At 43.1% G+C, this 22,380-nt stretch overlaps 1 protein-coding gene across 2 annotated transcripts in view; it reads right to left on the reverse strand.

The window, feature by feature from the left end:
- The window catches only part of col4a6 (collagen, type IV, alpha 6), a 161,025-nt gene that overhangs the window by 7,829 nt on the left and 130,816 nt on the right, over positions 1-22,380 (reverse strand). Inside the window, exons 21-41 of one of the 2 annotated variants that reach the window (XM_080792687.1) lie at positions 21,849-21,947; positions 21,415-21,572; positions 20,630-20,812; positions 20,350-20,533; positions 16,976-17,026; positions 13,943-14,014; positions 13,111-13,218; positions 12,335-12,553; positions 11,600-11,758; positions 7,953-8,123; positions 6,455-6,598; positions 5,856-5,978; positions 4,800-4,981; positions 4,180-4,243; positions 4,007-4,081; positions 3,241-3,348; positions 2,798-2,905; positions 2,571-2,642; positions 1,435-1,554; positions 835-951; positions 33-194 (exon numbers count right to left, since the gene is read on the reverse strand). In XM_080792687.1, coding sequence (XP_080648813.1) covers positions 33-194; positions 835-951; positions 1,435-1,554; positions 2,571-2,642; positions 2,798-2,905; positions 3,241-3,348; positions 4,007-4,081; positions 4,180-4,243; positions 4,800-4,981; positions 5,856-5,978; positions 6,455-6,598; positions 7,953-8,123; positions 11,600-11,758; positions 12,335-12,553; positions 13,111-13,218; positions 13,943-14,014; positions 16,976-17,026; positions 20,350-20,533; positions 20,630-20,812; positions 21,415-21,572; positions 21,849-21,947 — 2,679 coding nt within the window. The remainder of the gene's footprint in view (positions 1-32; positions 195-834; positions 952-1,434; positions 1,555-2,570; positions 2,643-2,797; positions 2,906-3,240; positions 3,349-4,006; positions 4,082-4,179; positions 4,244-4,799; positions 4,982-5,855; positions 5,979-6,454; positions 6,599-7,952; positions 8,124-11,599; positions 11,759-12,334; positions 12,554-13,110; positions 13,219-13,942; positions 14,015-16,975; positions 17,027-20,349; positions 20,534-20,629; positions 20,813-21,414; positions 21,573-21,848; positions 21,948-22,380) is intronic. The other variant, XM_080792688.1, reaches the window with a different exon arrangement.

Consider the following 22,380-nt stretch of genomic DNA (forward strand, 5'->3'; position numbering starts at 1 on the left):
GTCAGCATGTGATGTAAGAAGCACTTCCTCACCTTTGAAGCCCATGGCGCCATAGAGTGCTGGACTTCCAGGGCGCCCAGTGTCTCCTTTTGACCCAGGGGTCCCAGGGAAGCCGGGAAGCCCAGAATCACCTGTGTCTCCCTGGATTGAGCCAGGTCCAGGAGACCCCACCTGGCCGGGAGGACCACGGACACCTGGAGGAGAGGACCAAAGGAGAGGAGGAGGAGAGGACGAGAGGAGAGGAGAAGACGAGAGGAGTAGAGAGGAGGGGAGGGGGTTAATACATTGTCTGCTATTGACGTATATATGTGTTTTAATAGCCATCTGTTGTCCAATTTTATATCGCTTTATATGGATCTGAAATGTCACCGCTAAAACACCGCTGTCCGTTGTACTGATCAGACATCTGATGTTCAGAGTTCGGTTTTAATGCTAACATTAGCCTTTTCCTACAATGGAGGTCTGCGAGCCTCCTCCGAGCGGGGAAAACGGAAGAACTTGAGTAGTAATCTCCCCAATTCCGGCAAGCTATTTAGCACTTGTGACCACAAGGCCGCAGTCAAAGTGGGACTTATCTTACCCTTATGCCTAAACAATGTTTTGTCTTTTTTTTGGTTTTAATTTTGAAAAAACATCTATTACATCTATAAACTCACAACGTGTCGATGTACATCGGCTAGTTGAACTATTCTAATGTTTTTTCAAAATACAAAAATATGCCTAATAAAGATAGGGCCCTAAATGCTTACATTGTGGCGGATATAATAATCTGTGAATGGTTCAATGTATTTTATCCGTTTGAAATGTCTTCAGATTTGCATGGCTGATATTTACCCCATTCTCCGTCTAATCCAGGCAGACCAGGATCTCCTAGTGGACCAGGAACGTCAGAACCCATGGTCACACCGCGAGCTCCAGGTAGACCAGGGAAACCTTGACCTCCAGGACCACCTGACAACACACACACACACACACACACACACACACACACGCACACGCACACGCACACGCACACGCACACGCACACACACACACACACACACACACGTCAGGCCTGGATTGGCCACAGGACGTACCAGCCATATGCCCCTGGGCAGACCCTCTGGTGGGCCGGTCTGGGTCAAATGTTAAATTAGTTGTGTGTTGCTTGTGTATCATTCATGTTGTACTGTAAATGTGGTGGTATTAAGGGCTTGTATTTCAAATACAAATACTTGTATTTGTATGAGCATCGACCCGAAAGGTCAGTATCTGCTCGCTGGTTGTGGTGGGCCAGTCTGGGCCAAATTCCATGAAAATATCCGGGCCGGATTTTTGTCTCAGTCCAGCCCTGGCACACATGCATGCTTTAGAATGTCTACACACAAAAAAAGTATGAAAGTATAGAATGTATCTCAAAGACCCAAAAGATAAATTTGATTATTTCATCCTTACCTTGGCTTCCTCGCTCTCCCTTGGCGCCATTGTAGCCAGGTCCTCCTGCAAACGACACTCCCCTCTCTCCCTTGAATCCCGGGTTGCCTGGTGTCCCCATGCGACCTCCTCCACTCCCACCTGGAAGTGGAAACCCCATAGATCAGCGGTTTTCAACCCATTTCATATTAAGGTCCATCATTCATTCTGCATTTGAGACACACGGACCACCATTTGATGACATTTAGCCTCTCAGACCCAAGAATATTTTGTTGTCGTTGGCTAAGATTTTGACCACAATTCCATGCAGTGTTAATGTTGGTACCATAGGAGAGATAACAGGCAAACGTTGATCAAAAAAAAAAAATCTACATTCTCTATTGTGCAGACATTTAACAATACTTTAACTCTTGGGAGCATAAAATGAAACCAAATTGACCCACAAGGGACCTCCAGTTACATGCTCATACAAAATAATTGTTTTTTGGCATTCAACATCAGAACATATATGAATACAAATTTAATTTCTCTTTGGTCTGTTTGGTTGGGAAGATATGAAAAATAACTGACACATTTAATAATATTAAAGTTTAAATTATTTTAATAAATAGGGGAAATAGCTGATCTACAAGCATCAACAAAGTGAACAAACACAAAGTGACGTGTTGTAAACAGGCTGTAGATCTTCTAATTATGCTATTTTTTTTAACATTTTCTACATGGAAACGATTCTGCAAATTAATTGAGATTTATACCTCAAATAATTGTGAAAGGCGATTATGTAATAATTGTGACGGGCCTAATTAGGACCCTTACAGGTCTGTAACTTAGAGAGTGTACAAGGGGAACCGAGGGTTTCGTTTGGCTCCATTTGTACGCTCATTTGGTTCCTAACTATCAAACATTTTTCTGGTGGACCCCGGGAACACCCCTAAGTGCCATAGATCGACCAATCAGGGCATGGTTGTGGGTTTTAATCTGCAAGACACCTACAGAGTGAGATAGAGAGGACCAAACGAGTGCCAAAAACGTCACACAAAAAGAATCCTCCTGAACACTGTCTTCAAATGCAACATTTAGTTAAAATCAGGGATTCTTCATTGGGATCACGCTTCGGTCCATAGACCTTCATCAGGTGATAAAATTGAGGGCGGTACCTGGCGTTCCGGGGAGACCTTTGGGTCCACCCAGACCGTTGAGTCCATCCAAACCCGGGGGACCAGGCAGACCTGGAGAAAAAAACAAAAACAATGAATGAATGAATGAATGAATGAATGAATGATTTATTTGTGTAGTGTATCCATGCATGCACGTCTTATGTTCTGTTTGTATGTGCAATGCATACAGTATGCGTGCGTGCGTGCGTGGGTAGATTTGGACTCACCACTAGTTCCAGGACCTCCGGGGAGTCCAGGCCCACCAGGCCCACCATCCAGACCTGGGCCTCCTGGGTAACCAGGCAGGCTCTTGGCACCCGGGAAGCCAGGGGAGCCTGAAGATGTGAGGAGACAGGGAGATGTTCACAACAACACGTTAGAAGCAGGAAAGCGTTTCATTTTGGATTTTTGCATTGGTTATATATAGAATAAATCACACCTGTGTGAAGTGAGGGGCGCTCTTATCATCATACATCATCATATATCACATTCCATGCTCAACCAACCAAATCATCACAAATGTCATTCCGGCCAATTACTTTTCTGCCCTCACTTTCATCTTCAATATGTACTTTGCTCAGTAATATAGAAAATAAGTTAAAAAATAAATTGTGAACTACGGTATACTCTTTAATGGGTTAACAAAGGCTTTGGTCTCTCTCTCTCTCACCCATCAGTCCAGGTCTTCCTGGTTCACCGGGAGCTCCCTTGGCTCCGGGGTAGCCAGAACCTCCAGGATAGCCGCCGTCACCGGGGGCACCGTCCAGGGCGCGGCCACCTGATGAGAGAGACAACCAATCAGGGCTCAAGCCACACAGTTCATTCAGAGAGACAGCCAATCAGGGTTCAGGGGACACAGTTCATTCACATCTGATCATTGGGTACTTTTCATTCGTTGCAGTGTTGATTCTGTTGGCTGTTGACTACCTTTTTTTCACAGATGAAAACCAAATAAAAAACGAAATAAAAACTAAGCTATGATGACTAAAACTATGACTAGTTTAAAAGACTAAAACTAAATAAAACATTCCTTTCAAAATTAACACTGCATCTGTACAATTTCACTTAATGTAAACCATGACATGTACTGTATAAAATAAAGTTGATTAGTGGTACTTGTTTCTAGGTCATTACCACGGCTTCTTGTTGGAGAAGTAAGGTCATGTTTATTCATAAAGACAGTCCCAAAGCATACTTTATATTTAAAGAGCACATTGCCACAAAATATGAATAAACCTTACATTTTAATCGTTGGTAAGTGGTCATATGTAAGCGGGATAATCAACTCTAAGCTGTGCAGTGATCAAAAAATCTAATTGATTATAACAAGTATAAGAATTTCATCCTCCAAGAGACTTGTTTGGTTTCAGCAAGCTGGGGGAAAAAATTAAAAATAAATAAAAAGTAAGACTTTTGAAGTATGCTGCAAACTTTACCTGGGTGGCCAGGGTCCCCTGCCGCTCCTTTAGCTCCCGGACCTCCAGGATACGAAAACGACTCTCCTCTACCACCTGGGGAAACAAATGCATGGATGGATCATGGATGAGTGAATAAAACCTAATAGATGCCATGTTATTCTGTGCGTGCGTGCGTGTACGTTTCCACTCACCTTTGCCACCAGGTATACCATTTTCTCCAGGGCTGCCCGGGAAACCATCTCCTCCGTCATCACCCTAGCGAAAGCATTTAGAAGTTAAACGTGTTTAGTGTGAACGAGACCCATTTGTGTGTGAGCTTGTATATCTGTTATTTTCGGCACAGGGCCAAGTATAAATCGGGCATTGCGACGCCATCATGGCCTGCCAAAAATACATTTTAGTACTACTATAAGATTTAGTAGACTAAAATCTTGAAATCTCTGAAATTTTGGCATGTAACGATTTATTGCAAATGTATTAAAATAGTTTTGAGCTGGTGAGAATTCAAATCGATTTAAATCAAGAAAATACAGGATCTTTGTAAGAGAATTGATAAAAAAAATGTTTTCAGTCATTTGCTACTGTATGGAAAAGAAACGATGAGAAAACACGTAAAAAAGAAATAAGTAAATACTGCATGTGTCCAACCCCAAGGGGAAAGAAGTGCACCACCTACGACGTAGACGTACTGTGGTGCAACAGCTTAGCTAACAACACTGTAGAGCTCAAGAGCCTGATGTTTGATAGGAGGGTGTGGAGGGCAGTGTGTGTGTGTGTGTGTGTGTGTGTGTGTATGCCTGCGTGCTCTTACCCTAGGTCCAGACAGACCAGGGAAGCCCATGATGCCTGCCTCTCCTTTAGGTCCTGGGTAGCCTGGACTACCGGGGGTCCCTGGGAAGCCAGGCTGTCCGGGCAGTCCTTTATTCTGCTCACCAAAACCAGGAAGTCCGGGCAGACCCTGACGCCCGGGAGTGCCAGGGAACCCTTTGTCACCTGAGTAACGACCACACGCACAAGGCAAGGGAGGTTTTTATTTCAACTAGTCCGCAATACCTGTGATTTCCACCCACCGCGTCCATCCGTGCTATGGGACCGTAACCACGACTACAGATCCCGACCGTTCCACAAAAAACGCTAGAACGCTAGATGTTCACAGTTCAAATCATCGTGGCAGTGACACAAGACAAATTGGAAGTTATTGGAAATTATTCGGAGGACACAATAACATCCCCAGTGTTTATTATAAATATATTTGAGTAACTTTAGTACATTTAGAGCAACTTCTAACGTCATGCGGGTCTATGGGGAATTCCATTATTCCATTATTATGATGTATGATATCAGCATCTTCATATGATATAAAGTCTGGTAAAATGTATTGCAAGAGGCAACCACATGCAGTCAGGAGAATACAAAATACAAAATCTGGGAATAAATTCTTCACCAATGTGTTTGTAAAGGTGTCTAGTAACACATCTCATAAAGATTGACATTCAGTTTCCCTAGGCCTAGGGGATCTGCTGACCGTTAGGGTACCATTAACAACCTATATTCAGGCAAAATGTACACACATTTACATTCTGCTTTAAGTAGCATGTGACGGGTCAACCTAGGGGGTTTTCATGATTCTGAATCCGCATTTGTTTTGCAACGGCGATGCCACTTTTCCAAATGTGTTTTTAGGCCAAGGAGTGTTTTTCGCCTATGGGAAACTGAATTTCAATCGTTGGTGAAGAAATGTATTGATAAGGAATGTATTCACAGATTGGACATTTTTTTGATAATATTCCCTGACTAATTTGCAATTGCTAGTTGAATCACTTTCTAGTTTATTTGTAGATAGCTTTTATTTTATTTTTTAGCTCACCTCTTGGTCCGGGGAAGCCGGGCAGTCCGCTACCTCCAGGGTAGCCGGGGTCTCCCTTCTCCACAAAGTGAGAGTGTGGAGGCTGAGAGGGCACACCTGGAAGACCTGGGTAACCTCGATCACCTGGAGGACAGGTCCACAGGCACAGTATGTCAATAACACACCAACAATGATCAGGATTGAGTAGCAATACATTCAGTGGTGTACAAAAAGTACAAAAAGTATCAATACTGCAACATAGAAATACGCTGTTACAGGTATATCAAAAAGTACTTAGCGTGCCAAAAGTATTCATTATGCAGAATGTCCCATTTCACAAGTTTTCATACGGTACGTATACAAATCTTTAGAAAATAGCAGATCTAACTCAGATAGACAATTTTCAAATAGCCGGATCAAAATCCACAAAGTAACTATTAACTATGGGTTTCAAATGATTGTAGTGGCGTAAAAGTAAGAGTAGAAATAAAAGTATTGGAAATTGGAAATATGAGCAAACCCTTCATCAGATCAGCATCAAATCACACAACTCCTCATGGAAAATCTATTCACTTTTTCACATAAAAAAAGAGTCATTATTCAGACTCTTATTTTCCAACCTTTAGCTCCGGGATATCCATGACTTCCGGGCTCTCCGTCGAATCCGGAACCCCCGGGAAGACCCTTCCCACCGGAACGGCCGGGGGTACCGGCGTTGCCGGGCAGACCAGGGAATCCCACCACGCCTGGGAAACCTCGCTCTCCTGAAGGGTGGGAAATTAAGCCATTAAGACATGGAATGCATCTGTGTGTGTCACCTACGCTTTAAACCACTTTAACCATTATTTTATACTTTAGCTATTGAAAAAGAGCAGATATACAAGCTCATAGCGTGGCACTTGGTGCTTGATGAGCTTGTAGATCTGCAAAACAATATTTAATCATGAAAATGTGTGCAAATCTTTGTTTGAATATGCATTCTTTCATAGCAAACGTTTTCTTTGCTTCTGGGGGTCCTTGGAACAAAAAAAATTCACATGGGGGTCGGCAGTCAAATGAAATACATGATGCACAGTTCAGGCAGACAACTCAAGAGTGCACCTATCTGATCAGGTGACTATAGTCCCATGCACTCTCTGCCTGATCAGATCAGCTATAAACCTCTCTGCCTACCTGCTCATTCCTGGCTTCCCTCCTGCTGTGCTGACGCGTGTCGCTACATTCAGAGTTGTCTGACTGAATTAATCCTTGATATGAAAAGGTTTGAAAACCACTGGTATAGAAACATATGTTTTTCAGGGAAAAAAAAGACATTTCGTAGAATCGGCATCAGGTCTTAATGCACACACAAAAGACAGTCCTTATATATACTTATATAAACTACTAGAGGCCATGGGACGGACAGCCCCACCCACCACTATTTATTTCAATAGAAGTTGCTCAGTGGTGTTTGAAGGACCCATACCCATACATTATCTCGATTTGGACACAAACAATTTGGTGTCCAAAGTGCTAACGCACCTGAGTGGATTCATGAACGAGCACTCCGTGTTAAACACCAGCTGTGCGCCCGTCCGCAGTTCCAGCTTTGGCCAGTAGCGCGGCTTCAACGTTTCACAAGCTGCCACTCTGGGGGCTTGATACCAACACCAGAACACAGACAGAGTAGGTCCACCTCTCTGGGGGCTTGATACCAACACCAGAACACAGACAGAGTAGGTCCACCTCTCTGGGGGCTTGATACCAACACCAGAACACAGAGTAGGTCCACCTCTCTGGGGGCTTGATACCAACACCAGAACACAGAGTAGGTCCACCTCTCTGGGGGCTTGATACCAACACCAGAACACAGACAGAGTAGGTCCACCTCTCTGGGGGCTTGATACCAACACCAGAACACAGACAGAGTAGGTCCACCTCTCTGGGGGCTTGATACCAACACCAGAACACAGACAGAGTAGGTCCACCTCTCTGGGGGCTTGATACCAACACCAGAACACAGACAGAGTAGGTCCACCTCTCTGGGGGCTTGATACCAACACCAGAACACAGACAGAGTAGGTCCACCTCTCTGGGGGCTTGATACCAACACCAGAACACAGAGTAGGTCCACCTCACCTTTTAGTCCTGGTGCTCCCGGGATGCCGTCTCTGGTTGCGCGTCCTGGGGGACCCTGTGGCCCTGAGGGTCCCGGTCCGCCAGGGGTACCAGAGTGTCCCGGGGTGCCCTTCATACCGGCAGGCCCAGAGAAACCTGGGTCACCTCTCTCTCCCTTCCTACCAGGGAAACCTGGATGGGTGGGTGGATGGATGGATGGATGGATGGAGAGACAAACAGATGCAGTTAGAACCTTTAGTTTTGAGTTTCAACTACTGTAAAACAACAACAACAACAAAGAAACAAGAAGAAAATAAGAAAAAACGTACAAGGTGTGATTTTCCATATAAATCTAAATCCTAATCGTTTGGATAACATAACAAGGAGTAAATACAGAAATATATACACATCTATTATTCTAAATCTGTCTCAATTCTAAATTGAATATTGAATTGAACAACTGAATATTCAAAGAAAGAAACTTGTAAAGAAATCTATACATGTAACGCAAACATATCTCCTTTCCTTTGTTATTGTTATTTACAACTTACCTTTCACACAAATATTATACATACAGCATATCAAGTGTTTATTAATATTAACAATTGGCAAAATACACCAAAACTGTATATAAAGAAATTAAGTTTGTCTTAACACACAAACACAGTTTATGGCAATTGAGAAAACAACAATGTAAATGCTCTGGGATGATTACATTGTTACGAGTTAGGCTTCACTCACACCTGCACAACAGATTGTTGTATAGCTGATGCATGAGACTTGTTGACTGATGCAAGCTCGCAATGCATTTCCAATGGGAGTCACATGGTTTGACACAACATTTTTGTTGTATGAGGGGGAGGGGGGGCAGTCGGAACACAGCCGAAAGCCGTACAACACAAATGTTGTGTCAAACCATGTGACTTCCATTGGAAATGCATTGGGGCGGCCATGACACTTACCCTTTGTTTACATCTAACATGCAACAATGTTGTATGCTAGATGTGAAGGTGTGAGTGAAGCCTTTGGCTGCAATTGCACATAGATTAGGAAGAAGCTTAATACATTCATCATGACATGTCTGACAATGCTATAATATCCAAAATAATTAAATTTGAATTAAATTTAAGGGCAATTCAAGATCAAGAAAATATATTAATGAATTCATGAAAAATGTATATACATTTGAATTGCCTAAGATTGTTAAAAAAATAAAGTGTTACGTATAGTGCCTGATTCATAACAAGATTAAGTAAGATAACCATAACTAGACAAAAATCAAGTGCAATTCCAGAATGCATTAGCTTGGTTTAATTGCACATACTGTACCTACAAAGCCTAAAGTCACTGGTTTCCTGAAATAATCTATATGCCTTTTTACTCTTAAAGGATCACATTTAACTGTCTAGTTTGGAACAACACATATTTCATATTTCAACAAACGCTTCATTGTAAAATAACAATTCAAATTTGTATTGAACCAAACTAGCCATGACTAGCTGATTACATTGTTAAGTTGAGTTCATGTCAGGAGCATTAAGTTCACACAAGCTTATTGGAGTTACTGCGTTACACACACACACCTAGCATATGTTAGCTTCAGTGGTGGAAGAAGTACTTGTTTTTCTTTAGTAAAAGTAGCAATACCGTATTGTACAATACTCTGTTACAAGTAAAAGTCCTGTATATTACTTGAGTAAAAGTTAAAGTATTGGCATCAGGTATACTTACAGAACCAAAGCTGCTGACATGTAGTTTGTATAAAGTATTGAAAAAAAATACTCAAGTAAAGTAAAATAACCTCTAAATTATACTTGAGTACATTACTTGAGTATATGTACTTAGTTACATTCCACCACTGGTTTAACGTCATGTTTTAGGCTCCAACACACAAACAGCTACAGGTTAGTGCCGGCTGCAATATCAAACCAAATAGTGACCAAAACGTCACGCATATTTGGGAGTATGTTCTTTGCTTCAGTTCTGACTCTCTCAAGTTGGATTGAGAGGCGCTGAAATACAGGGCAAAATGTTCATCCTAACAAGTCCTTTAATTTTGCTTTAGGTCTGAAAATCTTGCCATAGAACAAGTAGAAGATCTGTCAATGCGGCCTCAAAAGCAGCGAACTTCACTTGATTTTGAACTCAAGTGACTTTAATCATGAGTCACTTGAATTTAAGTACCATAAGTGAAGCCCATAGAGTGAGAAAATGAAGGCAAGTCAATCTGCTTGTTTCATTGTCACTCGATTCATCAACACAAGCCAACTCAGAAGCACATACCAAATTAACTCAACCGGTTGGGCGGACAAACCTTCAGAATCAAACACAAAGATTAACTGACTTGTTATGATGGACATGTGTTTTTGTTTTGCAGTGTACGTCGTCGTACACTACAAGATGAGAGCGCAGTCAGGTGCTTTGGGGGCTTAAGGGTTGAGGGCGACAGTTAGGGCGGTTTGGTATGTTTGCTTGGAGAGGATGGAAGGGATGGAAGCAAAGGTATGGAGCGGGGGGGTGGGAGAGAGAGAATACCTCACCTTGGCAGCCTACCGAGTGACCGAACGAACACCAACAAGAGAAGAATGATGGAGGGATGAGATGGTACAGGTTGAGGACAGTGGTGAGTGTAGGAAAGGAGATGAGAGAGGACAAGGAGAGGAGGAGGAGGAGGAGGGAGACGAGATGATGAACTTTGTAAAGAAATATGTAACCATTGTGTTTCAAATAGGGGGGGGGGGGGTGGAGGATGGGGAAAGAGAGAATCGAGTGAGAAATGTACCAACAAACAAGATGAATGAAAGGGGTGGTGGGTGGCTATAGGGGGGGGATCTAGGTCTTGGTGGATGCCTACTGTATATTTGGAAATTGAACAATTCAAGTTTCAATATATATATCTTCAATATATAAAAACAAAACCATGAAGATGTCTCTCTATATTCAGACGAGCATAGGCTTGCTTGAGATTATGACACCGTGGCACCAAATCAAATGTATTATAAATTGCACTGCTGCACATACTGCACATGTATTTTCTTGTCCAAAATCTGAAAATAAACTGAACCGAGGCTGAACCAACAGTGATTAGTTATAATACAGCAGTACAACATAATCATAGAATATTCCATTCATACTCATTACATAGTGGTTACATAAATAAATAGTAGTTATATACACAATAATTATATCATGTTCCGTAGTTGGCAGGCCTATACTGTATATACAATAATGATATCATGTTCCACAGTGATTATGTAACATAATTCCATCATGTTCTATATATTAGAATCCCATTGAATCATAGATCTACAATGTTCTAAAGTCCATCTACACCACGATTGGACCACGTTCCATAGTGTTATATACAATAAGTATTGTCCCATATACCATACAGTACATCTAGAATGCACTGGTTCCCAACCATTGGGTCTGGACCCATTTATTTATCGCAGACACATTGTTATGGGTCCCCGTATTTTTTGGTTTCCGAAGTTTGGATTTTCAGAAATAGTATTTGAAAACATTCCCATGAATTAAACCAAAATTCAATGATTCTGTTTTGGGTCACGGGCTAAAACGTTTGGGAATCGCCGTTCAAAATAGCAGTTCAATACCATAATCCTAGACTAGTCGTTATTTTCCATGACTGTGGAATTGAATGTCCTCACCTGGCGATCCGCTCAGACCCCTGTTACCGGGAAGACCGCGATGTCCGGGCAGTCCGCCGCCGTCCTCCGCGGGTGCTCCCGGACCACCGGGACCGCCGGGACCGCCGTCCACACCGCGCTCTCCCTTCAGCCCGTTGAAACCCGAACGCCCTTCCAGACCTGGCGAGAGACGGGGAGACGAGGACAAGTGAGATATACAGTGGTGGAAAGCAACTAGGTGCATTTTATTACCGTAAGTACTACTGTACTTCTTGTCTTCTACATCCTGACAGTTTTCTGGAAAAGCTATGTTTCTATGTCAGTGGTTCTTCAATTTTTCAAAAATAGCTAAAGCATAGCATAATGCTAACACCAAAAGGGGTTCCCGCCCAAAATGGGTTAAGTACAGTTTTGAGGTATTTGTACTTTACTTGAGTATTACAAATCATTACTTTTACTTCTACTACATCTCCTATAGTTAGGACTACTAGTTACTTTATAGATTTAGATTATTATTACAAAACATAGGCTACAGAAACCTGTGTTATTTTCAAAATCTTTTTATACATTTGAAAACTTGAAATGAGACATTCTGCACAATGAGTAGCCTACTTTTACCTTTGGTACTTTAAGTACATTATGATGCCAATACTTTTGTACTTTTACTCAAGTATATTTTGAATTCCAGACATACTTACTTCTGGTATTTCTATATTGCAGTACTGATACTTTTACAAATATTTTCCATTCACTCACCGGGCCCTCCGGGACCTCCTGGGTTCCCGGGTTGTCCCTTGTCTCCAGGGGCCCCTGGCAGCCCGTCCTGGCCAGGTCTCCCTGGTGCAGCACCGTGCACATCTCCAGGCAGGCCCTTGCCTCCCGGCCGTCCCGGAAGACCGTCCTTTCCCCTGGCACCGTCGAAGCCTGGTCCCGGAAGACCTGGACCACCAGGATCTCCTCTGGGTCCAGGGAAACCTTCAGGGGATGGATTTATTTTAAATGTGAGGTTATTTTAAATATTAATCTATTTAATATTTTATTAAGAAAAAATCTATTTATCTAATTTAAAACATTTTACAAAAGAGAGTTGCGTCAATGAGGGGGGCAGAAAACGCCAAGCACCGGTCGCGTGATTCATGTAATTCGAAATAGTGACAAATGCTCATCAGACTCCAGTGCATTCCGTAAACGTCCGGTTCAGGGCTTTGTCACTATTCGTCAATAAAAGGCTATGTCCAAGACCTGGCCCGATGAAGTGAACGGAGGTGGTGCAACTCTCTAATAGAAGGCTCTGGCTCTACCTAGTGAGCCACGTGATTAAGTTGTGGTTAGATTGATTGATTGATTATGTTATTAACAGTTTGTAGAATAAGCACAGTTCGAGGAAAGCACAGTTCAATACAAGGTCTGCTAAGAGGATTGAGATACCCAGAAAAGCACTAAGATTTGTTTACATTGGTCTGGCTCTACCTTCCTGGAAATAAAAACGTCTGGGTTCATGTGCTGCTCTTCCTAGAGAGCCATGTGTTTACCTGATGGTCCTGGCTGTCCTCCAAACCCACCGTCTCCCCTCTCTCCCTTGGCACCGTTGAAGCCATGTCGGCCAGCATTTCCTGGCAATCCATCCTTACCCTTAGGACCTTTGAACAAGGACAGAAAAGTTTAACTTGCAAACAGACAGGAGGGTGGAAGGGCTTCCAACTGCAGTCTTTACTCTTTACATGCAATTGTAAAAGTATTTGAACTAATTTATTTGACAATGGGATATACTGTACATTACTGTAAGGTATTGTTCTTCGCAGGTCGAGTTGGCATTGAGGTTCACAAAGGGATACCAAACGTACCGTGTTCAAAGTAACGTTTTCAATGCCATTCCTCTTTTTGTGCCTAAAGTCGCTGTAAGTCCCTGGTTCCCAAACAGCGTGGTTTGGAATTCAAAGGAATTCCATAACAAAAAGACGGAAAATATGAAAATAAAAAAATAATAAGTAGTGAAAATAGCAGATTTAGCTCACAAGCAGAATAGCTCACAACAGAGCTTGTAGATAGTTTCACTAGTTTGGGTCCCGGGGAGATATTAAAATGTCTATTTTGGGTTTTGAGCTTAAAAGTCTGGGAACCACTGCTCTAAGTGATATAGCACCTTTAATATTATGATTTACAGCATATTGTTTTAAATAATTTGAATCAACTCAAAGCATCACAATGATGAATGAACAATGGTCAGGAGTCTTCTCTTCTTTATCTGTACACTGGAGATTAGGACGAAATACTATTCAGATCACATTATTACAAAAGCAAACGAACACAAATCCCAGCTAAATCTCAAGTAACCAATTCCAGTCGATGCGTGCTGAGCTTTACCTGGTCGTCCCGGTAGACCGGGGTACCCGGGATCTCCCACTTCGCCAGGTACGCGGCAAGGTAACACTTGGCCTGGTAGCGGTCACACACACACGTTAGCATACAGGCAACAAGTACACGCACAACAGCAATGTGAGGACCGTTAGGCTATCGAAGCATCCGTCTCTATAGGCTGTCAAGCTACAACTTGTACCATTTACACTTGTATGTATTTGTGCTATAAGACTTGCAGTGTAAGTAACCACGTGAACCCTTGACTCACTGGGGCACCCCAGTGGCTTAAGCCATTAGGACCCGAGGCAGAATCTACTAAATGTCTTCCGAATCAGTAGTTGTCGCACGTTTTCCTAATTTAAAATTATTCAACACTTTCAAGATTTTCCTAAAATGTCCAAAAAGTAGCAGAAAAGCAGATGTACAAGCTCGCAGCGTGGCACACAGTTTTAAGAATCTAAATATTTCCCTTGACACCAAATGTCTTCGCCGAAGAGATTTGTAAGTGAGGTTGCGAGGTTGACGATCTGCTATGTTTTGGCGAATCGTCACCTATTCGATAAGTTCTCGCCTATTTTGAAATGCCCCAGAATAGTAGTTGCGAGGGGTTCAAGTGGTTAAATACATATACAGCAGAACATATATTTATACACTACATAGCTAATACTGTACTACATGTACCAGACGTCTATTTTGGAAGACATATACACATACTTTACAGCACTCGATGTGTGGCACAATCTAGTTTAAATAGCTAAACATTTGATTTCTACATGATACTGGGAATCTCATCAAAGTTATGTTATGTCTTCAAAAGGTTCATCAGGTGAAAACTTTTTAAATACAAAATATTGTGTGAATGTGTTTCACAGAGTGATTGTCCATCGATTTGCTTCATGCTGTTACGGTTTGGTGTTTGATTATTGATTGTTTGCATTCATTAGGTTTGATTATTAGAATGTTATTTGCATCTTGTCGGTTGAATGGAAGTTAGTAAAAAAAAAATCACAGTTAACGTCGGTTAGCCAGACTTCAAACAGAAGAATGAGAAAAAAAATATTATAAATTCTGAATGGTTATAGTCGTTGTTTTGTGTCAATTGTTATTGTTGTTTCGGTTAACCTCAACCTCTCTACGCATTCAAACTCTCATTGGTTAAAGCTCTTAGCAGATGCGGGGCTTCAAAGGAAATAAAAACATGCGGCAGGATTCAGCAGCTTTGATTGGAGGAGGAGGAGGATACGACTATATCTGTCCAATGATTGGATGGAATGCCTAAAACGTGTCACAGTGGGTGGGGAATGAGTACAGAAACCCTTGGCTGTCAATCATCAGCTGACTCCGCCCCAAATGGAATCCCAGGGAAGCAGGGAAGAGGAGACATCCATTGGTTCCATCATGAACAAATGATTGACAGCAAAGCTACGATGATTCCACTCAGCTGGGAATTCCAAAAGACTGCATTTCCCAGAATTCCTTAGCTATAAAAGGTCCCATCCAACACACGGTGCTCGTACTCTCCCAAGGCTCTACAATACATATTATGAAGGTATGACATACTTGTGGGTCCTACCAAGGATATGTAAAGAATGAGAGTACAGACCTTCTAATCTACACCATAGCATCCAACTTTCGACTCCAGTTTGCCTCCCAGTGTCTGAAGAGCGCAGACAAATGTTCCAGACGGAATTGCCGGACCAAGAGAGTGATATATCTTTTCTCTGGTTCTTTACATATCCTTGGGTCCAACCAGGAAACCCTTTTGGCTCGGACCCCCCTGAGGACGCTCCCTTCTAGAGCATCACGTCTCCGGGGGGGTCTCAACAGAATCCCGTTTTTAGGAGCCAACACTACATCCATGGAAATTTTCTCTAAAAGATTTGAGCTTGGTCGCAAACCCTTGTGGCTCAAAGAATGGCTGTGTTACCGGACAGCTTATGCCATCCCAGTTGCCCAACATCTGTGATCATCAGTGTCGGGCAATATTACTCAGGAGAGTAATACGTTACTTATCACATATTAGTCTTTAAAAAAGTAATTATATTTTATGACTTATTACTTAGAATACAAAGTATACTACCTTACATAATACTTATTACACAGCTTGGTTGAATGCTTGATTCTGATTGGTCAATCGCCTAATTCATCGGCCTGTTATTTCTGGATAATTACCGATGACTAATCAAACCCTCGGAGCACCTGCTGTGCTCCGCTGATTTGCTGATGTTTCCAACATGACAGCCATGTAAACACACACACAGTGTAATTTACAGCTAAACATTGCTCTCAAAAATGTTTTTGAAAACATTTGAGCGAGAAATAGACGAAGCAGTATCTATTCTATTTGATCAACTCACTTCCTTGTTTTCGGACTGTGCTGCAGCTGGGCATAAGCAGCCAGCGCGACAGCAAGGAAATACAGGTCGTTTTGTTGTGTTTTGGGTCAATTTATTAATTTATGTATTAAGTAGCCGTGTAATAAGTGGGATAATGTAAGGCTGGGTAGTCATGGTTTATAGATAAATCACCGGCAGGCTGATTAACCACCTACGCGATAAGGTGGTTAATCAGCCTGCCGGTGATTTATCTATAAACAATGACCACTCAGCCTTACATTATCCCTTACATAATTACCCCACTCCCCCCAACCGTAAAAAAAGAGATGTACACAAATACAATCTGTTTAGCCAGCTAATAAGAGTCACCAATTTGCCCAAAAAAGGCTGTAAAATAAAGCAGCAATCTCTCTTGACCTTTTAAACAAAATGTTTTCAAAAGGCAGCCAACAAAACCTGAGAAATATGTAATATGTACTATTTTTTACACAGTAATATGGTATAATACTACTGCTTTGGCATCAATACCTTACACTATGTGGGTAAAATAATAATATTACGTTAACATATTAAAAGTAACTTGTTACTGCCCAACACTGGTGATCATACAGTAGGCTATATCTGGGTCCACCGGTTAACTAACGTCAGTGAAAAGAACTCTGGCCAGCCGGCCGCCTGGCGGGCATAAAGGTGATTTACCCACCCTGTCCCTCATCCTCAGAGCCGTCTGTAAGCCCTTCACAGCCGGCCTCACCTGGACAGATACACATGCACAGGGACGGTCACAGGGAGGTCAGAGAGGGAGGGAGGAGGGGGGGGGGGGGAGAGAGAGAGAGAGAGAGAGAGAGAGAGAGAGAGAGAGAGAGAGAGAGAGAGAGAGAGAGAGAGAGAGAGAGAGAGAGAGGAATCTGGACCAGGACTCGGAGTCAGAATAAAAGGGAGATGGAGAGACAAGAGAGAGAGAGACAGACAGACAGACAGACAGACAGACAAACAGAGAGAGAGAGAGAGAGAGAGAGAGAGAGAGAGAGAGAGAGGAATCTGGACCAGGACTCGGAGTCAGAATAAAAGGGAGATGGAGAGACAAGAGAGAGAGAGACAGACAGACAGACAGACAGACAGACAAACAGAGAGAGAGAGAGAGAGAGAGAGAGAGAGAGAGAGAGAGAGAGAGAGAGAGAGAGAGAGAGAGAGAGAGCAACAGGTAGAGTGACAGAGATAGGAAGAGAAATGGAGGGGAAGGAAGAGAGAGAGAGGGAGAGAGAGGAGGGAGGGAGGGAGGGGAGAGAGAGAGAGTTTGGCAGCACACAAAGCCATTCGGGGGTCATTTGCATACGCCAATCAAGCACTTGACTGAAAAAAAGATATTTAATTATAACAGTCAATCAGCGGAATAAGTAAATTTTCGAGGCTCATTCAGTTAAATGCAAAAGCAAAGTTTGCCTCATCTTAAACCAGGTTATACCGTTCAACAAAAGTAGAGAAAGACCGAGAGAGATGCGATGAAATTGACCAAAAAAATCAAAATAGAGAGACACTTGCTATCGGCTACATCAAATTAGCCTCTCTCTCTGTTCCCGCATCTCACCTCGATCTCTCTCAGTTTCCTGTGAATGAGTATAACCCTCATATTAAAGACGTCGCTGTCGGGCAGAAACCTTGTATCTCCATATATTTAAATGTTTTTATGTTTTTGTTTTGTTTTATAAATCAACGCCCTATTGTACAACATTGTCAAAAGTAGTTAAAACAGCAGCTCTACAAGCTCATGTTGTGAGCTTTGTAGATCGGCTATTTATTTCAACATGTGAAAGTGTCAAGTCTGTGTCGGTTTTTATAAACGCTGAACCAATGAAAATGCATTAACAAAAGCTTGTGACTATAAACAACATTGGATCAAGGTTTTCACCTGACAGCGACCAAAGAGCAAAGTTCAGCATTATGGTCACGAGAGCACACGTTCACACTGGAGATAGTTTATAATGTGTCCTTCATTCTCAGAGAGGAGGTTTGTTTTTATTATTATTATTATGATACGATTATGATTATAATGATTGGCGTTAACAGGCTCTATGCACACAGAATAAATCTTCATACTTCCGGCCCCTTCCCCATTTCCTTCACAGGTGTTACCGATGATGTCAATTAAAGCTCTGTTCCATTTAGTGTACAGTGGTTCTCAAACCTTTCTAATTTCAAGGAGTGTTTCCAGTAAGCCAACATGCACACTAGCAGCACCCTGACTCCGTTTGACCAGAATGGAACATCGGTGAAAGGAAGTAAGAGAGGGGCCTGGAAGTACGAAGAGTTATTCTGTGTGCAAATATAACCAGTTCCCAGCATCAGACCATTCCCTCTGAGACGTGAAGAAGCACAATAGAGCTGCTGCGGGATAGCGACCATTTGGCAACTGCGCGGGCGGGGGGAGGGGGGAGAGAAAAAAAAGAAAAAGAGGCGTCAATAATCAATCAAGCTGCATTGTGGAATATTACAGATTGTTTGGCTGTAATAAGCTATAGTTTATAAGCACATTAATGGAAACCATTAATCAACGTTAAATATTACGCTGCTGAAGCCAAGTAATGAAGAGCAGAAAGCTGCTTTGGCAAAAAGGAAAATGTTTGTCTAATGAGCTTGTCTAATTAAAAAAATCTACTAAAATAAAAATAGCAAAAAATTACCGATCTACAAAGGTAGATACTTTGTGCTTTGTTATATTATTACCACAGATCTCTTCTAATGCAGACTAGACAAGGTTATGCTAGGTTTGTTATATTATTACGATAGATCTCTTCTAATGCAGACTAGACAAGGTTATGCTAGGTTTGTCTTCTAATGCAGACTAGACAAGGTTTTGCTAGGTTTGTCTTCTAATGCAGACTAGACAAGGTTATGCTAGGTTTGTTATATTATTACGATAGATCTCTTCTAATGCAGACTAGACAAGGTTATGCTAGGTTTGTCTTCTAATGCAGACTAGACCAGGTTATGCTAGGTTTGTCTTCTAATGCAGACTAGACAAGGTTATGCTAGGTTTGTCTTCTAATGCAGACTAGACAAGGTTATGCTAGGTTTGTCTTCTAATGCAGACTAGACAAGGTTATGCTAGGTTTGTCTTCTAATGCAGACTAGACAAGGTTATGCTAGGTTTGTCTTCTAATGCAGACTAGACCAGGTTATGCTAGGTTTGTCTTCTAATGCAGACTAGACAAGGTTATGCTAGGTTTGCGCAGGTGTTTTATGCTGCCACGGCGGCGAGGACGTGGCTGCTTCGGCGGAGAATGAACTGGGGAGCTATTTGATCATCCGGGGAGTGTCCGTTCGTTCCCGCACGAAAACAAAGAGATGTTATCTTTCATTAATGGTTTAGAATGTTAGGATAGGATGCGGTTGCTATGGTAAACTATGGGATGGAGGCCGGGTATGGTGGTAATGGTGACAGACAGTCGAGGCGATGCTGTGATGTTGTCCTGGGGGGAAAAGACATGATGTAGTACGACGTGCACGCACGTGTGCACACACACACACACACACACACACACACACACACACACACCCCTCTGGTTTCGCACGTCACACACACTTCCGGGTAGGGACGGGACGATAGGAAGATGACAAAACAATCGCGATTAACGATGCTATCGCCCCAATGATAATCAATCGAGAACGTTCACCAAATATAGCAGATCCACAAGCTCACAGCATGTTGCATTGCAACTCGCTGTGAGCTAGTGGATCTGCTATTTTTTGGCGAATCGATTTGTGTACAGTGAATAAGAGTGCTCTTTACAGGTCCGTTTTATCAAGTATAGAGGGGGTTTAAGCGGTGCTGAATTTGCAGCTCAACAAAAGCCAATTCATCCTAGTGTACGGCAGAGGACAATTTCTGCGATACGATTGTTGTGAGCATTTTCTTTCACGATAAACGATGACAACGATTATCGTCCCATCCCTACTTCCACGCAGAGTTGTGCACGCATGCACCACACTCCTCCTCCGCCCATTCTCCACCTAATTAACAGGGTGGTACACATCTGCTCCTTCTTCGTCGGGGGTGGGGGGGTTGGGGTCACTTACCTGGAGGTCCGAGCAGGCCTGGCTGTCCTGGTAACCCGGAGAATCCGGGCTCTCCGGGGGCTCCTCGCAGTCCAGGCGCCCCGGCGTATCCGATTCCGGGCTCGCCGGGACCACCAGACCGACCTTTAGCCCCGGGGTATCCTTGGAATCCTCTCTCTCCCCCGGTACCAAAACCTCCATCACCCTGGAGAAGGAGAGGAGAATCAGTAAAAAACATTTTGGTGTCAAAATGATCAACACTAATGTCTACGTTCACATGTCTGCGTGTTGGACCACTCACAGGAGGACCAGGGGTTCCTGGGAAGCCAGGCAGTCCGTCTCTGCCAGGTTGTCCACTGTCCCCGGGGGGTCCTCTGGGTCCTTGAGCTCCCAGGTCTCCCTTGCCTCCCGAATTGAACGTGGGATAGAAGGACGCGCCCTTCTCTCCTTTACGTCCGTCGAATCCTCTCGCACCGGCACGGCCCTGCATGGGGAACAAGGGACGGCCGCAGGACGACATGAGAGATATTCACCCACACATTCACACACCGATGGTGGAGGAAACCATGCAATGCACCAACCTGCACATCGGGAGCAATTAGGGGTGCAGCGTCTTGCTCGAGGACACTTCGACACTAACTCTGGAGGAGCCCGGGATCGAACTGGGAACCTTGTGGTTCCCAGTACAAAAGTATTGGCATCGATAATGTGCTTAACTCATTTAGGCCTGTGGCCAATTCTAAAAACGCCTTCTAAATCCTGACCTAAGTTTTCTGAAAAACGTCAAATGTTTATTCAAAAGACTACAGACCATAAACGAAGCCTGTTTTGCAGCGATTACAAAATCTTTCTATATCGGTTCCAAATGCAAACAGAAATGACTGTTGGCTGCAACCGCAGCGAGGGTGGGTCTTCATTCAGTAGAACCACTATAGAAAAATACTCTACTTTATCATTCATTTTAAAATGAGTCGGACCAAATTCTACTAAATGCATATGCTGATGATTAAAAAAAAAAAAAAAAAAAAAGCATCATAGACAATACATGAATTATCGAGTTAATTAATGATCAATTGATTTACTTACAGGACCTCCCGGGCCGCCTCCATAGCCTGGTGTACCGCCGTCCCCGCCCTCACCCTTCCTTCCAGGGCCACCAGGGGCCCCGTCGGCCCCAGGGCGTCCTTGTGCTCCTCCCCCAGCTCTGCCTCCACCGCCCTGACAGTCACAGTCACCAAGCTCTCCTAAGGATGGAGAGGAGAGGAGAGGAGAGGAGAGGAGAGGAGAGGAGAGGAGAGGAGAGGAGAGGAGAGGAGAGGAGAGGAGGCCAGAAGGTTTGTTTGAGCTCACATGTTACGAGCTTGTTTCTTTTTTTTTCAGCATGCAACCAAGCGTAAGCCATGAATGCATTTGGACTAAAATCATGATATTTAGCCGACTAAAACTATAATAAAACAAAAACTAAAATATTATTCAAAAGACTAAAAGAAAATCTAAATGCGGGGTCAAACTGAACACACCTTTGTGTCCCTGGTAGCCATTGTTCCCTGGAGGCCCTCTGCCACCCGGTAAACCTGGCTGTCCTGGAGAAGCTACCGAGGGGTAGTCATCCCTGCCACCTGCAAGAACACGCACGCGCACACACAGTTAGAATGTCCCAATATACAGTATATGTATGTTACAGTACAAGCGTTCGGTTTTTCTCACTTTGACTGGTTTCTCGCTTTTACTGTAACATACACACCATGTTCAGTTGTAAGTTGTAAGTTTGGTGAGATAGCTGAAAGACGCTGGTCAGCATAAAGCAGTGCATGGTTCTCGAAGTGGAGACCCACAGGGGGTCCTTTGAGGGAGTTCCAGGGGGTCCCCCAGATAAATGATAGTTAGGAAGGGGTTGCACGCGCTTGTCCGACACACCAAAAGGTCTGACAAGCAGAAATCACCCGTCGCTCCCGACATGCGTTGGTCCGACATGCATTGCGTCCTGCTTGCGGTTAAGGTTAGGTTAGGGTTTGGGGTAATGGTTGTTGGTCTAATGACTGTCGGACCTTT

This window comes from Protomyctophum bolini, assembly GCF_963924005.1.
Source record: "Protomyctophum bolini genome assembly, chromosome: 20".
Classification (NCBI taxonomy): Eukaryota; Metazoa; Chordata; class Actinopteri; order Myctophiformes; family Myctophidae; genus Protomyctophum; species Protomyctophum bolini.